The following is a 20,859-nucleotide window of genomic DNA, read 5'->3' as shown; positions in this document are numbered from 1 at the left end:
ACAAGGAAGTAAAAAATGTTTTCCCCTTACCACCCCTAATTTGCAGATGCAAATTAGGATTCGGTTTGGTACTCGGCCGAATCTTTCACGAAGGATTCGGGGGTTCGGCCGAATCCAAAAAAGTGGATTCGGTGCATCCCTAATGAAGACAGAATAGAAAGAAACAGATGCTGAGAGAGGAATAGTGAAGATAAACTTGATTATTTCAGAAACAATACAGAACATTTAATTGATTGTATTTAGAAAGTTTCTTATTCCAGTATGCAGAAGCTTCTATTACATTTTCACTATATTTCCCCTTTAATGTCTGCCTTGGATAGCAAATTTCCAATTTATTTGAATGGGGGTGGTAAAGGTGCTTGTTCCTTTTTGTCATCAGAATAAACATCCACCCCAATGGTCATTTATGTTATTGTTATGTATATGGAGAATGCCACATTTGAAACAAGCAGTCCGCTAATATGACAAACAAGTCATATTCTTGATTTTACAAAGCAGCTGTTTTTTTTTTTCAGTTCTTCCCAGTCTTCTTTTCCTAAAACTTCATTCAGAAATGAAAACCTGTTTATGTTCCTTCATTTAGATAAAATCATCAGGCACCGTGCCTGCACCCTGAAGGACACCGCACATGCCATCATTGCTGCTGAACTCGATCCAGAGTTTAACAAACACTGTGAAGAAATTAAGGAAACCAGAGCAAAACAAGGTAGGTATTGTCTCCATTGTCTGAACTGTACTTGTCACCCACATGTGTAACAGATTTGCAAAATACGGTACTTTTTGGACACAACAGATCCCCCCCTTCTCACAGCATATGAGATTAATAGGCCAACCCTGGGCCCCACAACAGTCGCAGCATCTCTTTCCTCCATAGAAATCAGATGCATTACAGGTAGTTTGGCAGTTATTTGGCATAAAGGAGAGCTATCTCGAAAATTAAAATTTAATATAAGCTTCAGCATACTGAAATAAGAAACTTTCTAAATATAAACAATTAAAAATTCTGTACTGTTTCTGAAATAATAAGTTAATCTTCACTATTCCTCTCTCAGCATCTGTTTCTCCTCATTCTCTCTTTATGCAGCAGTTGGGTGTCAGATATTCATTGACTGTTAGATCCAATATATCTTATAGGGGGGCTCCTTTTGCCTAGAAGATGTATTAGAGCTCATTCTATTAAAATCACCAGACATCATGTCTCTCTAGATGCAGGATTTGTGCAAAAGGCAGTTATTTTGTTAGATTTTGTTTTTACTGGAATCAGTTATTTGTGTGAGCTCTAATTCATCTGCTAGGAAAGGAGCCCCCCTATAAGATATATTGGATCTAACTGTCAATGAATATCTGACACCCAACTGTTGCATGAAGACAGAATGAAGAGAAACAGATGCAGAATATTAAATTGATTGCATTTACAAAGTTTCTTATTTCAGTATGACAAAGCTTATATTACATTTTCTTTTTCTAGATAGTTCCCCTTTAAGGTAAATTTTTGGAAAATGAGGAGAAAGCTATAATAGGTATTAAGTTGAGTGGGAAAAAAATGTGCCCTGGCATTGAAACCAATTTCTTGTTGCTAATGTCAGACGATTGCTGTTTAAATGGCAGGTAGGTAAGAAGCACATTATTGTTTTGTAGAGCAGTGCTCTCTAAGCTCGAGTTGTGCATACAGTAGGGCTGGTGTTGGAATTGAGAGAGCCTGTGAGAAATGCTTCCAGAGACCTGGAACACAGTTGCTTCTCCCTTTAAGAAAATAAAGTTCATGCAGAATGGGGGAATGCACAGTAAACAGACTAACATAACAATAAGCACACAAATCTCTGACCAAGGTGTCCTGGAAAAAGGTTTTTTTAAATACAGTCTTATCTTGTGTGTGCAGGTCTTTTGGCAAGTACAGAGCAATTACATTCTCAGAGTTCTGCCGCTCGCAAGGCCGAGGCGGGAGCAGAGGAAGGATTTCGGAGCAAACACAGGACATCATTAGATGTTGGAAGCCACTCTGGAACCAAGTGTGCATGTAAGTACCTTCCAGCAACGTAAAGCGCTCCAGCTCTTTCCCCAGAATGGAAATATTTGTTAATAAAGGTGTTGCTCTTACAGCTGGATCTCATTCACTTCCAGTATTTTCTTCTAGGACAATTACAATCTCCTTTTGCACCGAATATTCATTATGGTGGTAACTTTGGCCCCCAAATAAACACACACGCAGCCACACATACGACAAGCCACGCAGAAATAATACTGCCGGGTCTCATACCATACTGCTGAGCAGCACTTCACAACATCCTATTATAAAACCTTACAAATAAATTGACCTTTCAGTCAGGCAATCTTCTTGTGTTTCCATGCAGTTAGTGACAGATACACACACACATACACTTTCACACACTCTCACACACTCTCACACACTCGCACACACACACACACTCTCACACACACACACTCTCACACACACACACTCTCACACACACACTCACACTTTAAAGTACCAATTTATAATGAATTTTAATGGGTGCCTGGTTTTAAGTAATGTTTTCCCGGATTTTACATAAAAAATTTTGTTCTGATGTACGGGACCTTTAGATTGTAAGCTCCACTGGGGCAGGAACTAATATGAATATCTAAAGCATTGCAGAATATTCTTTATAAAGAATAAACCGTAGTCCGTTCCTGGGAGGGCTTTGCTAAATTTTATTGTATTTCTCCCTGTCTCCAGGAGATGGCACAAGCAGAGCACTAAACTATACTATTATCCCTAGTCTATTGTATTCAGTAATTCTCTGTAACCATTAAAGGCCTTTCATTGAAGCTTCTATTACTAAATAAACACTAGGGACAATATGTTGGGCGAATACACAGAAATGTGAAAATGCCAGATTAACTTCTGCACCCACTGTGAGATTTCATCTCTCTATTTTATTCAGTGCTGCTGTTTTGCTGCAGCAAACATCCGTTCAGTAATGCATTATATTCTAAATATTCCATTGTAAAACACTCGGATACCGCATTACTAGGCACAGGTAAGCATAGACGATCGTTGGGTTTAGAGTGCCTCTAAATCATTTGTACCAGTATCCTCCCAACCTGCCTGCGTTTGGAAATATCATTGTTATTACCATATAAAGACTGCAAGACTCTGGGGCTCATTTGTAAACACTGGGCAAATTTGCACCTGGGCAGTAACCCAATCAGTGATTGGCTTTTATTAGCCACCTGCTGGTTGAGCAGTGGACCCGCTACACTACCCACAAGTACTTTATACACAACCCGATCCGCTGACCATCAAGAAACAGGAAGTGCTGTCATTGTAAACAAGAAGTGACGTCATTAGATGACGTTATTAGATGACGTTATCAGGAAAAAAAGGAGTAAAAACAGGAAGTGCTGTCATTGTAAACAGGAAGTGACGTCATTGGAAGTAGGCGTGATCCGGGGAAAAAGGAGTAAAACCGCTATTGACAAGACCCGCGACCCACAAACCCGGAGAACCGCCGAACAGCGTCTATACCCGCTCCTGAAACTTCTACCTGCAATACGCAGGTTTTTGTACGCGACCCGCTGCAGGACTCTAGTACCAGTATCCTCCCAACCTGCCTGCATTTGGAAATATTGTTATAACCATATAAAGACTACAAGACTCTGGGTTTCATTTGTAAACACTGGGCAAATTTGCACTTGGGCAGTAACCCAATCAGTGATTGGCTTTTATCAGCCACCTGCTGGTTGAGCGGTGGACCCACTACCCGACCCGCAAGTACCTTTTCCACAACCCGATCTGCGACCCGCTGACCATCAAGAAACAGGAAGCGCTGTCATTGTAAACCGGAAGTGACATCATACGTCGGGGTGATCAGGAAAAAAAAGGTGTAAAACAGGAAGTGCTGTCATTGTAAACGGGAAGTTACATGATTGGAAGTAGGCGTGATCCGAAAAAAAGGAGTAAAACTTGCTATTGAGAAGACCTGCAAACCCGGAGAAACGCCGACCCACGCCTAAACCCGCTCCTGAAACTTCTACCTGCAACCCACAGGGTACCGCAGGTTTTTGTACCCGACCCGCTGCAGGACTCTAGTACCAGTATCCTGCGTTTGGAAATATCATTGTTATAACCATATAAAGACTGCAAGACTCTGGGAATCATTTGTAAACACTGGGCAAATTTGCACCTGGGCAGTAACCCAATCAGTGATTTTTTTTTCAGCCACCTGCTGGTTGAGCAGTGAAAGCAGACCTTTGGTACATATTTGCCAGTGTTTATAAATGAGCACCTGTATGTGCAAAATTTTCAGAATCATAGATTATGGTTTTAGTTTATACTTTTACAATTAAACCAAATTTGCAGAACCAGTTTTCCCAGACCCCATCTCCCTGGCTGCATTTCAGCATCTGAGCCGTGACCTGCCATTTTTGTTTCCCATGATATTTGTTCTGACGCATTTAATTAGAAATGGATGGTAATTTGTAGATTTAATCCTTTTCTATGGTACATAAAAAAATGCTGTGCTTCAGACTTTCCATCCCAATTGGGCTCTTATAAGGAACCTCTGATCTGTGTGCTTGGAGTGCTCCTGAGTGCCTTTAATTTCAGCCGCAAGTGCACCAGCTAATGGCATGACTAAAGTGCCTTCCCCTCTTCTATACAGGAACGAGTTTGGAGGAAATGATAGAAGGGGGGGGGGCTTGTCTGAATTGAAGTGGGAATGTGGGGCAATCAATGAGAAGAGCTCTAGCCAAAGAATTATCCTGCTGAGAGACGGCTTAATATCAAGGTTTCTTAGGCAGAGCCCACATGGTGAGCAGCGTGGAAAATCCAAGCAGAAATATCACCAGTCAGAATGAATAATTGTCTCTGTAAAGATGGAGGAAAGTTTGCTTGTGCATTTATCTAAAAGGTTTTATACAGATTACTGTGTCTTAACTAATTGGAACTTTTTAGACCCTTAACACTGATCAAGAGCAGGCTCATGCTTCATCTGGAACGTCCAGATCTGATCCAAATGAAGGCAAAATCATTTTTTGCTGACTTTGCCTCAGATGCAGAACAATCGAGGAGAGCATTTTGTCTTGATAATTAACTTTATCCTTTTCCATTTATTGCAGAGCATATCCTCCATATATTATTATTAACATGTATTTATATAGCGCCAACATATTGCGTAGCACATATAACATGGCAGTTGGTTATATCTTAACTCTTCTAGTCCTGTTTTACAACGATTAGCAATAACCTGACTGCATATGTCCATATTAACTCAAGTAGGGATATCCACTATCGGACTGGATGACCCAGCCAACCAAAAGACAATTGTGTCTTATTTAAAGGAGAACTAAACCCTAAAAATGAATATGCCTAAAAATGCCATGTTTTATATACTGAACTTATTGCACCAGCCTAAAGTTTCAGCTTGTCAATAGCAGCAATGATCCAGGACTTCAAACTTGTCACGGGGGGGTCACCATCTTGGAAAGTGTCTGTGACACTCACATGCTCAGTGGGCTCTGATTGGCTGTTGAGAAGCTAAGCTTAGGGCTCGTCACTAATTATCCAGCAGAAAATGAGCTTCCCCTGTAATATAAGCTGATGCTACAGGTTTTTTTTTAAAGATTTTATTTATTTGTAATTTTAACAAGAAAGGAAAAAAAAGAGAAAAAGAGAAAGAAGGAAGAGGAGAAGAGGAGTCTCAGGGGTCGCTGAGAGCGAACATTGTTACATAGTACATTGTTCCATACAATTACCAATATATCTCACTGTTATGCCTGGGCTAATACCCAAGTCCCCCAAATCTCATCAAACTTCCCAGGGCATCCTCTCGTGATATAAATTAACTTCTGCTTGGAAAGAGAGTCATTAATTAATTGTTTCCAGAGGTTAAGGGGAGGAGCGGACATCGACTTCCACTGGGGCAAGATCGCTTTTTTGGCATAATAAAGTAATTGTAAATAGCACAATCTCTGGTATTTACTCAAAGTGCAATCTGTTACAATACCCAGTAGACACGTAAGAGGGGAACAAATACCCGGGAGATCAAGAGCTGTTGCCATATATTGCATCACAGTACCCCAGAACTGCTGGATTTCTGGGCATTCCCAGAAGACATGAAGATACGTTCCCACTGCATTCCCGCATTTAGGGCAAACATCTAATGCGTTAGGGAACATCTTAGCCAGTCTATACGGAGTATAGTACACTCTATTCAAAAATTTTATTTGAATAAATCTATCCCTCATTTCTATCCCTCATTGAAATTATGTCTGGCACTTGTTTCAATGCATCCCTCCACATTTCCTCATCCAATTCATGAATGTCCCTTTCCCATTTGCGTCTAATTTTATCTAATGGGTTAGTGCCCGCATTCAATAGAAGAGTATAGCACATTGAGAGTGGTTTCCGCAACCCTGCTTTAAGTAGGTATTTCTCTATCGTCGTTTCCGCAGTCGGTAGCGGCCTAGTAGGGAATTGTGATAAGAATGTGTGCTTAAGTTGCAGGTATCGGAATATCATATTGGAAGGGAGATTGTACTCTTGTTGAACGGTTTAAGTTCTCCCCCCATCACAATATCCCCCAGTACCCTAACGCCATGATTGGCCCAACAACTAACTTCTGGTACAAGTTGAAATTGAGGTAAATTACTGTTGCCCCATAGGGGGGTCCAGATGGACCAGGTTAGAGGGTCAGTCCTAACCAGCTGCAGCGTTTTTTGGAATGCACGAGCCACAGTCAACATAGGCAAAGTAGTAGCATAGTACTGGGACGGACCCCTGTATAGTGACCTAGCCAGACCTTCAAAAGAGCCTACTGCCGCTGCCTCCAAGACCACAGTTTGGTTATCCAGTTTAGGGTTTAGCCACCAATGCGCGAAGACCAATTGGCTAGCCAGAAAGTACAGTTTAAGGTCTGGGAGGGCTAAACCACCTCCTGTTAAGGGGGCACAGAGTGTCTTAAATGCTATGCGTGGATGCCCCCCCGCCCATAGGAAGTTTCTAAGCAGTCTATCTACCCGCTTAAACCAACCTGCACTTGGGGTTATAGGAGAGTTCTGAAAGGCATAAAGAAATTTTGGTAAGCTAACCATCTTGAAGATATTCACCCTACCAGGCAGTGAGAGTGGTAGCTCTTGCCACGTAGTAAGTTTGGCAGAAAGTGCCTTCACTATAGGGTCTAGGTTGAGAGCAGCATATTGCTGCAGATCCCTGTGTATCTCTATCCCAAGATATTTGAAAGTATCGACTACTTGCAAGTTTCCTATTCTCATGGGGCAATTCACTGGAAGTGGATCTATGGGGAAAATAATCGATTTACTTGCGTTGACCTTAAGTCCTGAAAATCCGCCAAAAGTGGCTACTGTTTGCAGGAGGGCTGTAAGAACTTGATTGGGGTTCGCCAGGTAAATTAACATGTCATCCGCATAGAGAGACAATTTTTCTATCACCGTTCCCAACTTAAGCCCCTCAACCTGCCGGTTAGCTCTGATTTGTATTGCTAGGGGCTCTATGGCGAGAGCAAACAATAATGGCGACAGGGGGCATCCCTGACGTGTTCCCCTTTCCAAGTGCACCACACCAGACAGTATGCCATTTACCAGAACTCTCGCCTGTGGACGTGCATACAAGGCACGAATCCAAGTCCTAAACCTCGGACCTATGTTATAGCGTGCCAATACCTCCCATAAGTAAGACCAATCCACAGTGTCAAAGGCTTTAGCCGTATCAAGCGACACCACAACTCTCTGCCCTCTATTTTCATGTTGAAGTGAAAGATTAGTATAGAGACGTCTCAAGTTAATGTTGGTGGACTTACTGGGCATGAAACCAGTTTGATCCGGGTGGACAAGCTCTTCAATAACGCCCTTGAGCCGGCTAGCTAAAATCTTGGCAAATATTTTAAGATCGCAATTCAGTAAGGAAATAGGGCGGTACGAGTCGCATTGGTCAGGTGGTTTACCAGGTTTAGGGATTAACGTTATATACGCCTGGTAGCAGGAGTCCGGCAGTGCTGTGGTCGGGGTAATATCATTAAACCAGGCGCTGAGTTTGGGGGCAAGCAGATTACTGTGCTGCTTATACCATTCACCTGGAATACCATCAGGGCCAGGAGTTTTATTTGGTGGCAGATCCTTTATGGCCTTTTCTATCTCATCTTGGGAAATATCTATAACAAGCTGAGCTCCTTGTTCATCAGATAACCGGGGGAATCCAATGGAACTAATACTCCGCAAGTTCAGTGGGGGAGAGCAGACGGGGGGGCAGCATATGTGGATTGGTAGTATCGGCCAAATGTATCAGCAAGCTCTTGACGTTCAGTAACCAGGTCACCAGCGCTATTATACACCCCTCTAATGACAGTATGTGAAAGAGCCCCTCTCGCCAGCATTGCTAACAGCTTCCCATTTTTATCGCCTTTATCAAACCAAGCAGCATTTCTATATAACTCTTTCTGGGAAAATTTATCTACATATAGTAAGTCAAGTTGCCTTTGGGCTGCGGCCATTTGGGTTGCCTTTTCAGCAGAAGGGGTCTCGGCCAACTCCTTCTCCGCCTCCAATAGCCTAGTACGGGATTGGGCCAGCTCCGAGTCTACCTGTTTCCTTACTGACTTGATAAGTGAAATATAAGTCCCCCTAATAAAGGCTTTAGCCGCATCCCAGATTACCAAGTCTGACGCCGTGCCCTCATTAACCTCCCAGTATAGTGCCAGTGCCTGAGGAATGTCCTCAACCATTTTGGGGTGCTGTACCCATTTGGGAGATAGCCGCCACTGCGTGTCGCCGCGAATAGGCTTGGTTCTAATCCTTAGGCTCATTGGAGCGTGATCGGAGCATATTCTGGGCAATATCCGTACTTCCTCCAGTACTTGCAATATCTCATTAGTGACTAGATACAAATCTATACGGGAGAGAGCAGCCGTAGCTGACGAATAGCATGTAAATTGGGTGGACTGCGGATTTTTCCACCGCCAAGCATCTGTCAATCCCAAAGTAGCAGCCCACTGGGCAAAAGAGAGGGAGTCATGGGGGTTGGGTTTAAGTCTATCCGTGTCAGGGTTCAGGACCATATTAAAGTCCCCCGCCCAGATCGTAGGGAAATGTCCAGACATAGCAACCTTCAGTGCTATTTCATTTAACAGATGTGTATCCGCTGGGGGGGGAAGGTAGACATTAATTATAAGATAGGAGGTTCCCAAAATCTGAGCATGAAGTATTAGGTATCTGCCAAACCTGTCAGAAGTTAGGCCTTCCAGATGGAAGTTGAGGGATTTCCGGACAAGAATCGCCACCCCCCTAGAATGGGAAGAGTATTCTGACGTATAAGCAGCGGACACCCAGTGGCGTTTAAGGGCACGTGTGCGCTGCCCCACTAAGTGCGTTTCCTGGAGGAGCATGAGGTCTGCGCCAGACTTTAACGTATCTAAAATAACTGATCTCTTAACTTTGTTATTTAGCCCTCTGACATTCCATGTAAGAACTTTAAAGTTGCCCGCAGCCATCTAGAAAACAATACAATTCGTTTGAGGCAGGCCATCCGGGGCAACCCCACGGCTCCAGCCCACCATGATGCTACAGGTTTGCTGATTATTAAATTCTGATGCTAATTGCACTGGTTTCTGTGCTGCCATGTAGTAATCATCCGTATTAATTACTAATCAGCCCTATAGAGTGACATATATATCTATACTGTGTATTTTGAGTCAGTCCCTAAGCTCAGTAAGTGAGAGCAGCACAGAGCAGGTGCAGTGAATCAGCAGAAAAGAAGATGGGGAGCTACTGGGGCATCTTTGGAGACACAGATCTTCACTAAATGGCTGTGGTTGCCTTGGGATTGTACAGAAGCACAAAACATAATGTACAACATTTCTAGGCTACTTTAGTTTAACTTTCCTTGTCCTTTAAAAGGGCCACCAGCCCTGAGGTACAGCAGCTATGGTAAAGTGAACATCCAATCTCCATTCTCTAAAGCTCTACCCTGTAGTACCATCGTTTTCTAGCCTCTGCCACCCACACCTTAGTGTCCTACATCTTTGTGATGGGAGCATTCCTATAAGGCTGGCCAAAGAGGTGCAGATTTTATTCTTTGTACAATGAAAGATCTTTCGTTTCAATGGAATGATCTACAACTAACCGTTCAGATTAAAATAAGTAGGATACAACTCTGACAATGTTCTGGCTATTAATTGACAGACCGCAATGGTACGAAAATGATGTCCAAGAAATAGTAGTGACATTCACCCACCGATATTGTCAGGCAATATATGCAAAAATATTATCTCAAGCCGACCAAAATATTCTGATTTATCTGATTGGCTAAACATCCGATGGCCATAGTATGAAAAATGTTAGGACGATTATTCTGAGCCCACAGACCGAAAATTGAATGAAACAAAGTTTTTGATGACGATATATTTGCGTCTATGACCATCTTAAAGGGATACGATCATGAAAAAAATTTTTTTTCCCCAAAATGCATCAGTTAATAGTGCGGCTCCAGTAGAATTCTGCACTGAAATCCATTTGACATGTTAGTTTCCCAGCTGCCCCCAGTCATGTTACTTCTGATAAACTTCAGTCACTCTTTATTGCCGTACTGCAAGTTGTAGTGATATCACCCCTCCCTTTCCCCCCAGCAACCTAACAGAACAATGGGAAGGTAACCAGATAGCAGCTCCCAAACACAAGATAACAGCTGCCGGGTAGATCTAAGAACAGCACTCAATAGTAAAATCCAGGTCCCACTGCGACACATTCAGTTACATTGAGTAGGAGAAACAACAGCCTGCCAGAAAGCAGTTCCATCGTAAAGTGCTGGCTCTTTCTGAAAGCACATGACCAGGCAAAATGACCTGAGATCCACCTACACACCAATATTACAACTAAAAAAATACACTTTCTGGTTCAGGAATGAAATTGTATATTTTAGAGTGAATTATTTGCAGTGTAAACAGTGTCATTTAGAAATAAAAACTACACTATAAAAATCATGATATCCAGATATGTAATTTCTGCCCTAATTCCCCATGGAATGTTTTCATTACCGTGATATAATTTTGACTAACATTCTGTATCGTCTTTTATTGTTACAGTTTCTCTTAGGAGAAAGCCAAAGCGGAGGCCACAGTGGGGGCGAGGCATTATTAAGAAAAAGAAGTCCAGCTACTGTTTGAAGAAAGAGTTTGAGGATGCCAAGTTCAATGACTATGAAAATCATGAAGATGGCCTGGAAAATGGGGATCTGGAGAACAGCACAGACTGCCTGGAAGAGAATGGAGAAGAAACTGGAGACCTTTCCGTAACCAATGATGAGTCCTCCTGTGACATCATGGACGGGGAAGCCGAGCACCCAAATGGCACCCTAGGCAAAGAAAGTAGCGTGGTGTCCACAGAGGAGGAAAGCTCAAATGAATCATTGTTAGTAAATAGCAATCCAACCATGAAAAAGGAAACTGAGCCTGCCAAGAGTCCATCTTTTGCTCCGGACTGTTTAAATGGCAATGCTTCTATAGACAGCTTGGAATCGGCATCAGAACTGCAAAATGGCAAGGGAAAAGTCAGTTCCCTCTTGGCCAGTGATGAAAAGCAACAAAACTCAACATTTTCTGAACATTCTGCTCCACACGAAAACCCCATTGTTAATTGTAACAGTTCAGCAATATTGGATGGCAGTAAAATGCAGCAGCACACATACTCTGGGCCTACACAAACTAATGAACCTGTGAGTGTAGACATGGAGAATGACCAAGAAGGTAAGGCCATTGTGATTTTTCTTTCTGTAATTTGGATCTTCATATGTTAAGTCTACTAGAAAATCATATAAACATTAAATAAACTGCCCCATGGCTACACAGCAGCTTGCAATTGCAAATTATCTCAGAATATCACTCAACCCCTTTAATGTTCAGGTAAATACAAAACTGAATGTTTTATATCTGAGAATTCCAGTAAAGAAGGGATGTTTTGCTTCCAAGTTTTGTAAGTTTTCACTCCGATAAGTCTAATTGGTCGTTGTTGCCACTGACCATGTATCCAACCAATCGGCCTGTGTGGTGAAAGGAAAGTGATTCATTCATAGGCCAAGAATAATCCAATCCGCTTTCATCTGTCCACTACTAGGTCTGGACTCACAGGCACAGCATCAGTCTGGTTGCAGACACGCCGAGTGTATTTCAGCGCAGAACACACGAGTTTGCATTTTCATGCTGAAATCCGCATCATGTGTCTGCACCTGACTTGATTATCGGTCTGCATTTATACAGTGGTTCAGAGTAGGTCACATGTACCCAATCTGAACTGTTGTGTCAAACATACCCAACCTGCTAATTGCTGATGTGACTGGAGGGCAGGCGTGAGTATGTTACTCAGAAATCCTCTGCTTCCCTGGGTTTCTGATTGGCTGGCACAATACTACCATGTGGTATGTTCGACCTTCTGGTTGAAAGCCCAAACTACTGGAAGGGAAAAGGAGCTGCAGGTGACATGATGCCAGGTCTGGACTGGGAGTCAAAATAGGCCCTACACAGAGGCCCAAATAGTCCTCCACTAGCCCATTAAATAGTGACTGTCTATGGGACTTTATAGCAGCCCCTCTGGCATTTGCCAGAACCAACAGATTGCCAGTCCTGGCCTGCATGGTGCACAGGCAGACAAAATCCTCAAACCTGTCTAATAAACATAATGACTAATATAATAACGGTATATAGATATGAGCACGGACCATCCCAACATTCAGGCCTGGAATTGTGGAGAGGCCACCAAGGCCCGGGCCTAGGGCGGCAGGATTTTAGGGGGCGGCATGAAGCCCAACCACATCCACACTGGTTCAGAAACACTGGGGTTTTGCAGGAGATATTATTATTATTATTATGTATTTATATAGCGACAACATATTGCGTAGCACTGAGATACAATTTAAATTTCCCATGCGCCAATCCCCATTGCTTCATTCCTGACAATGAAAATTTGCACGAATAAAGGGAGGAGATGGGGGCAACCAACAGCAATGGACCTAGGGGCACCCGCTATGTAAATGCGGCCCTGCCAACATTCACATACTGAAAATCAAATAGTTCAAAATATCATTCTGTATGATTTTAAGTACACATATGGCTAGTTTTATTATTCATTAGCATTTAAAAAATACCTTTTTTGCTAAAAATGAGTTTGTTGTTTATCTGGCATTTTGACTATTCAAGTTGGTTTTGTCTTTGTTTCTAGCTTTGTTAAAGGAGAGGGAAAACTACCAAAGCAGTTTATTGCCAATAGATTAGCCACAATAGTGCAAGATATAACACTATATTTACCATACCTGAGTAAACGGCTCTAGAAGCTCTCTCTGTTTAGGATAGCAGCTGCCATATTGGCTTGCCGTCACATCACTTCCTGCCTCTCCCTGCTCACACATAGCTCTGGGCTCAGATTACAGCAGGGATGGGAGAAGGGAGAGAAGCAAACTGAGCATGCTCAAGCCCTAGCCCTGGAGGTTTATGCTGAAAACAGGAAGTCTGATACAGAAGCCCATGAGTACACAATAGAAGGAAAGAAATGTGGTGTTTCTTTTGACAGAGGACTCAGAGCAGCATTACTTTGAGGGTTTACTGGTGTATTTATATAGACCTTTCTGATAAAGCTTACTTAATTTTAGCCTTTTCTTTAAGTTATAAGGCTGGAGGGGAGCTGGGTTACCGGCAGGTGTTTCCGTGCCTATTTATCTGCGCATGCAGCAGCAAACCCACCGTAAGGCCCCAGGCCTCCCTCCTCTCCATTCTCACCAGTTCTCAGTCTCTCTGGGAAGCACAGCTTGAGCTGAGTGCGAGACGGGGGGAAGAGAGTTTATACCCAAAGAATCCGGCTCAATTTAAATGTTGAGCAGCTGGTTAATCAAACTTGCGCTACTTTTGGATCCTTAGTCCAACATCATTTTTTAAATATCAGATATCAGAAATATGAGATGTCTGGTGCCAAGCTCAGAGTAATTCTGTCTCCTATAAAAATAATATTGTGGTTAAATTTAGCTGCGCTTTGGGAGATGGCGAGGGGGAATTAAAGCAAATAATGTTTTTATTAAAGAGGCGGTTTCAGTAACCACAGATACAGGTGCAGCTTGCTACAAATAGCCCCTCTTATTGTCAGATATTTCTGAGAAAACTGCACAGCCTCCAGAACAGAGCTGCTAAATTGCTGGCATGGCACTAGGTGGGGGTCCATGTTGTATTATCTCAGTGTGCTGAGCATGGTGATTTCCTGACATGTGATTCACAGGTTCTAGCACCTACACGAAATGTTACTCTGATATCACACGGCTCATCTGGTATTAAATGGGAACTATCGTGAAAATGAAAATTTAATATAAGCTTTTTCATACTGATGTAAGAAACTTTCTAAATATAAATAAAGGATAATAAAGTTTGCTCCATCTCTGTTTCGGGTATCTGATTGGTTCAAGGTTTTTATTGAATGACCAGATGTGCATTAGTGTTCGGCATTCTGTGTCACTGAATTGCACTACAATGGCCACATCCACAAGGCTGGGAGTTCAACTCCTGGGGGTGCACTTTGTATTTGCATCTTCATTCCAAGCCTTCGCTTTCCAACTGTTTTGAGTAACCGAGAAGTACCCAGTTCACTAATGAAAGCGGCTTTACCTCTTTTATAAATTTCAATGATGATAAAGTGCTGTGCATAAACAGTTGATGTGTGTTTTCTATGATGTATTAATGCAGTTTTTCTGTTTTTCCAGCAGCTGATTCTGTGAGAACAGCACACAAGGATCCAGTGTCAGAAGATCAGCCAGACCCTGAGCCTCCATTGGTGGTGGATCACGAGAGACTTAAGGTACATTCTCTTCATGAAAGCTTGTAGAGCATGGTTTCACTTCTGCATTGAGCCCTACTAAGTTTGTATGCTTTGTGTATGGATATCCATGCCTGTACATTCTACACATTTATATTGACCAAGCACCCGAAAAGTGAAACCCTGTGACGGAGTGCGGGTACCACACCGCATTTTGTAATGGACTTTGAGAAAGCCGCACTCACAGGACTTATAAAAATGATAATCTGTTACACTTAACGGACTGACGTTTCGGCTGTAACAACAGCCTTTTTCAAAGTGTTCATTAACTATTCAGTGCCAACTCAAATACCAAACGGCTCTTCCAGTTAAAAGTGATGTCACAATGCAGTTGTGGCACCAAGGAAGCTACTTTAGGCCAAAAGAGCACAGAACAAAAGCATTAACTTAATTTAAAAAGGGTAACATGGCAAAACATTTGTGAAAGTTTGTTGTTCCCACTAATGAACTGTTATGCTATTTTCCCACATTAGAAACTTCTTGATGTATTGGTGAAAAAAAGCCACGACTCAACAGTTGATCAGCTTGAAAGGTGGTATTCCCTTCTCAGCCAGTGTATCTATCTGCACAGGAAGGAGTACGACAAAACAAAGCTGGTCGAGGTGAGTTGTCTCCTTTGTGATCTTGGGGTCAGGGCACACGCTCATATTCGGGGAGATTAGACGCTCAGCTGCAAATCTCCTCTTTTTCGGGGCGACTAATCTCCCCAAACTGCCTCCCGCCGGCTAGAATGTAAATCACGGGCGGGATGGCACTATGAGCTCTTCGTTTTCCGAAGTCGACCAAAGTTTCCTTGTGAGGCAAGAAAACTAATAGCTCCAAGTGCCATCCCACCCGCAATTTACATTCTAGCCAGCGGGGAAGCATTTGGGTATATTAGTTGCCCCGAAGAAGAGGAGATTGTCGCCGGTGGATTAATCTCCCCGAATCTGAGCATGTCCCTTATAAGGTGAACTGGAACAAGAGAGAGCGATCGCACACCCACGGCAGCCCTTAACGATAGTAGCTTGGTGCTCCGTATCAGAGGACACGGCAACCTCCCAAGTAGATACAGGAACAGAATATACTGGCACACAAAGCTTTTGCAGCATGTGAACCCTTGCTTTAATTCAAAAAGTGCGGAATGTGCAACGTTTCGGGGCCCCGAAACGTCGCACATTCCGCACTTTTTGAATTAAAGCAAGGTTTCACCTGCTGCAAAAGCTTTGTGTGCCAGTATATTCTGTTCCTTATAAGGTGAAGACACACAGAGCTACAAGTAAATCAATATAAATTGTTTGTGGTCCCTCACTCCATATGTTTCAGGGTATCTTCAACAGAGTAGTCCCGTCCAGCCACAAAACTCCCAAATCAGTTTAAGAATAGACTAGAGACCCACAGCAAATTTTGGGTACATTCAATTGCAGCGCGTTACTCAACTTTGAGCAGATTTAGTAGGAAGCAAAAAGAGCTGGTTTGGGTTTGTACTACAGATGAAAATCAGGGAAGAATTCTCTTTCTTTTTGCCGTATGGTCAGCCTCTATTACCATGGAAAGAATTTGATCTGATCTTCACAAACCCATCAGGACAGTCTGTAGCACAGGAATCGGTGAGATACTGAATAGAAGAGGTTGTTGATGTCTCTGCCTTAAGACCTGTATCTGCCATGCCAGAAAAAAAGAATTAAACAGAGTAATAAATGGATGGTTTATTTCATGGTCCAGTATTGGACTGGCCCACCGGCACACCAGGAAAAATCCCGGTGGGCCCAGGTGTTAGTGGGCCCTCGTGTTTCTAAACATTTGGCCTATTTCATGGTCATTCCCTATTTCTTTATGGAGAAAAATGTTTAATAATGGGAGAATATAGTAGATATAAAAGACTAGGAGAATAAAGAGGTTGAGTGAGTAGAGGAGGCATAATAGTTTGGAAAGGTCCACTGTCTAAGGTTTTCTGGTGGGCTCACGGTTTTAGGTTTTCTGGTGGGCCCCTGGTATCCCAGTCCGACACTGTCATGATCAATGGCTCTCTAATGTCTGGACATCTAGTCAGATGCAGTAGGAACAGCAATGTGATGCCTCTGTAAAATGTTTGTCCCACAACTTGAATGTCTCTCTCTTCCTTTGCAGGACTTGGAGCGAACAGTTCACATGTTTGAAACATTCCTGTGAAAAAGCTGCCAAAGCAGCCGGGTTCATCTACTCACTGCTCGATGGAGAGCAAGCCCACTGAGCTATCAGATATTTATTTTCAGTGGCACCAAGCTGGCCTCTGAGCCTTGTTCTCCGTTGTTTTGACCTCTCCCCACCCCAACTGTTTAAGAAAAAAAAAAGATTGGTGCTATTGTCTCAGGTACCTGATGCCAACCAGCCTACTAGAACCAAACAGAACTCCATCCTCCTCATGGACAAAAAAACCCACAATCCCACAGCTTGAAGATTAGCGGTGCTAATGTGGGGTGGACTTGAAAAAAAAAACACTGCTTCGTTTCTCCACTTTCCTAAACCTTCAAAAAGTTTTTAAAACTCACTTATGTGAGGAGATACCGTGGAAAACTGGATCACACACACCAGACACTTGTATTCATGTTGTTTTCTGGCTAACGTTCATCAATTCCCATTCATCCTTTCAGTCATGGGACACTGGGCTGCCTATTGTCAAACCTGGAGAAGGATAGAACGCTCCCCTCCCATGGCTGCGCTTTTTGTGCCTTTTTTTTTTTTTTTTAAAGCTAACCTAGTATATTGGATGGTTTTTATTGTTTAAGGGTGGCCTGGGATTGGGGTATGTAGTTGCCACAAAATCTCTCTGCCTGGTGAAATAATTTGACTTGGGGTATGAAATGGGAACATCATTTTTGGCACTAATGGTGGTGTCTATTGCTTGTTTGGGGTTCAGGGGTCCCTTTTGTCCCTCTCCTACACTTCCTAGGTTGTACATATTCTAGCTGAATAGCAAGCAGATTTGCCTATTGATAGGGCAGGGTAATATCACCAATCGAAATAGCTTTTATTTAAAAACATCAAGGGGGTTATTTATCAAAATCCGAATTTATCTAATTTTTTTCTAACATACTCCCAAAAAATTCCAGTGCAGACAGAAAATCTGGAAAATCTTCTGAAAATTCAAATTGTTCGGATTTTCCACCTGAAAACTCAGATTTTTTCAGCTTTTTGCCCGAAAACCACAAAATCTTCAGATTTTTGCTCGAAACCCAGCACAGATCAGGATATCTTTCGGGACTACTCCCATTGACTCCCATACAACCTTGGCTGGTCTGAGATGCCGGATTTTTGGATTCTGACTTTTTCTATCCTCTGGGTATAATAAATCATGAAAAATTAAGGGTTTTTTTTCACTGAAAATTCAGATTTTATAGTAAAAAAAAAAAAAAAACTAGAATTTTTGGAGTTTTTGGCATTCAGTCTTTCATAAATAACCCCCTTAGTGTCCTATATGAATGGGTTTGCCTATAATTAGAGCCGCAAGGGAAGGAGTCTGGGAGCTGTCAGACATTTATGGAACAACTTTATTTCACAAATTTATTTGGAGATGGTATTGCTTCTCATAGGATGCAGGAAAGCCTTGAACGTACTACTTGTACTGAGTTGTGTTATTAGGTTATATTTGGCTCCAATTCTATGAGGTTTCTGCTATTTTGGGAATATTAGTTATAGGGATGCACCAAATCCAAGATTCGGCCAGTAGTTGGCCTTTTTCATCGGGATTCGGCGGAATCCTTGTGCCTGGCCGAACCAAACCCAAATCCTAATTTGCATATGTAAATTAGGGGTGGGTAGGGAAATCACGTGACTTCATCACAAAAAAAAAATTTTTTCCACTTTTTCCTTTCCTGCCCATAGGCAAATTAGGATTCGGTTCAGTATTTGGCCGAATCTTTCACCAAGGATTCGTAAATTCAGCCGAATCCAAAATAGCGAATTCAGTGCATCCCTAAATTCTGGCCTATGCTTTGAGGGTTTCCCTACTGTTTAGTAGTTTAATGACACATCTAAACTTACGGCAGCCCGGCAATTGTTGAATTAAAATGGTCAGTAGGTTGTGGAGTCGCCCACGATCTGACCGCTCTCCATGCAAATTGTGCTTTGTAGTGTGTCTAGTGCCGGAGCTTCTTCTGTCTTGGTATGAGTCTTGGTGCTAAAAAGAATCCTAGGCCTCTGCAACACTATTAGGCACACACTTTACACACTATAAGTAGGAAGCTTAAAAACAACTGATTGTAGGAGTTCTTATATATCAGGAATTGAAAGCTGCGATTAGATTAGACGTGCCTGTATACCTTTCAGTGGTGTGTTGAATTCATTTCATCCATGGCACAACTTTAACAACTTTCCAGCCACAGCTCTGAGTTGTTTTTTTTTTTTTTTTTTGTCTGGTAAGATGTCGTCCATGTCGTCTGTACCCTCCTAATATAATGAGCAGTATTCAGAAAGTGAGAATAAGTTACAAGCTGCCTTCAGTATAACAGTTACTGGGTGTATTTGCCCTCGCTATTGAGCACGCTCCTTGGCTAATGGGAAATGATATGGCAAAGGCACAGACATCGCTAGTAACAACCGGCAGAATTCCTCCCATAGCCAAAGTTGTCACAGGGGGTGTATAGAGTATTTTTTTTGTTCTGCAGACCTCCCGTTTAGCATTTCAATTGCTCAGTGGGTGCAACAGCCACTCACCTTGGCAACAAGGCAGACATTTGATTGGTGTTAAAGGGGAACTATGACAAAAATTTAAATTTAATTTAAAACTTCATCATACTGAAATAAGAAACTTTCTAAATACAATCAATTAAACATTCTGCATTGTTTCTGCTATAATTGTTTATCTTCACTATTCCTCTCTCAGCATCTGTTTCCCTTCATTCTGTCTTCATGCAGCAGTTGGGTGTCAGATATTCATTGACAGTTGGATCCAATATATCTTATAGGGGAGATTCCTTTCCTAGCAGATGAATTAGAGCTCACTCAAATAACTGATTCCAGTACAAACAAAATAACTGCCTTTTGCACAAATCCTGCATGTAGAGAGACATGATGTCTGGTGATTTTAATAGTGAGCTCTAATACATCTTCTAGGCAAAAGGAGCCTCCCTATAAGATATATTGGATCTATTCGGTGTCAGATTTTCACTGACAGTTACATCCAATATATCTTATAGGGGGGCTCCTTTTGCCTAGAAGATGTATTAGAGCTCACTATTAAAATCACCAGACATCAGGTCTCTCTACATGCAGGATTTGTGCAAAAGGCAGTTATTTTGTTTGTACTGGAATCAGTTATTTGAGTGAGCTCTAATTCATCTGCTACAAATATGATATATTGGATCTAACTGTCAATGAATATCTGACACCCAACTGCTGCATGAAGACAGAATGAAGAGAAACAGATGCTGAGAGAGGAATAGTGAAGATAAACTTGATTATTTCAGAAACAGTACAGAATATTTAATTGATTGTATTTAGCAAGTTTCTTATTTCCTAATGAGGAAGCTTATAGTAAATTTTTTATTTTCGTGACCCTTTCAGAACAGATAAGAAACCTCATTAATGAAAAAAATACCTTCAAAAATCGAATAAAAGGCGGAAAAGACAGAAAAATTAGTGTTGTTGGACAGATTATTTTTCTCTAAACAGCAGGAAAGGTTGTACCCCAATGACTTGCTTCTGTGTAACCCTGCTTAAAAGCAGCAACCAACTGCAACCGTGTACGTTTATTCTCCTTCCATATTTACTCGTGTGTGTGCAGCTTTAAATGGAGTCAACTGAAAAAACTTTCTATTTTCCCATTGAGATTCTCGGCTGGTTGATACCGTCTCGACCACTTTCTTTTTTTTTTTTTTTTACTTGGAGTAAAAAAATGTATTAGATTTTTCAGAATTAAAAAAAAAAAAAAATCTAGATTATATTTTGAGGGAATATTCCGGCATGATGGTTTTTTTTGGAGACCTCAGGTTTTTTGCTGCATTTTTAAAAAAAAACCAAACTATTTATTCCCTTTCATGTGTTTAAGGTTAGTTTAGTTGC

The 20,859-nt window shown here is 41.9% G+C and overlaps 1 protein-coding gene across 3 annotated transcripts in view; it reads left to right on the top strand.

The window, feature by feature from the left end:
* Positions 1-18,611, top strand: part of atad2b.S (ATPase family, AAA domain containing 2B S homeolog) — a 106,847-nt gene extending 88,236 nt beyond the window's left edge. Inside the window, exons 23-28 of one of the 3 annotated variants that reach the window (XM_041565071.1) lie at positions 584-706; positions 1,880-2,017; positions 11,076-11,735; positions 14,726-14,820; positions 15,312-15,440; positions 16,948-18,611. In XM_041565071.1, the coding sequence (XP_041421005.1) occupies positions 584-706; positions 1,880-2,017; positions 11,076-11,735; positions 14,726-14,820; positions 15,312-15,440; positions 16,948-16,989 (1,187 nt within the window). In that variant the 3' untranslated portion in view covers positions 16,990-18,611. The remainder of the gene's footprint in view (positions 1-583; positions 707-1,879; positions 2,018-11,075; positions 11,736-14,725; positions 14,821-15,311; positions 15,441-16,947) is intronic. The other 2 variants (XM_041565070.1, XM_041565069.1) reach the window with 2 other exon arrangements.
* The last annotated feature ends 2,248 nt before the right edge of the window (positions 18,612-20,859 follow it).

The sequence above is a fragment of the Xenopus laevis genome, chromosome 5S (assembly GCF_017654675.1).
Source record: "Xenopus laevis strain J_2021 chromosome 5S, Xenopus_laevis_v10.1, whole genome shotgun sequence".
NCBI lineage: Eukaryota > Metazoa > Chordata > Amphibia > Anura > Pipidae > Xenopus > Xenopus laevis.
The sequence above is the reverse complement of the archived record's forward strand: the minus strand, read 5'-3'. Positions and strand labels throughout refer to the sequence as shown.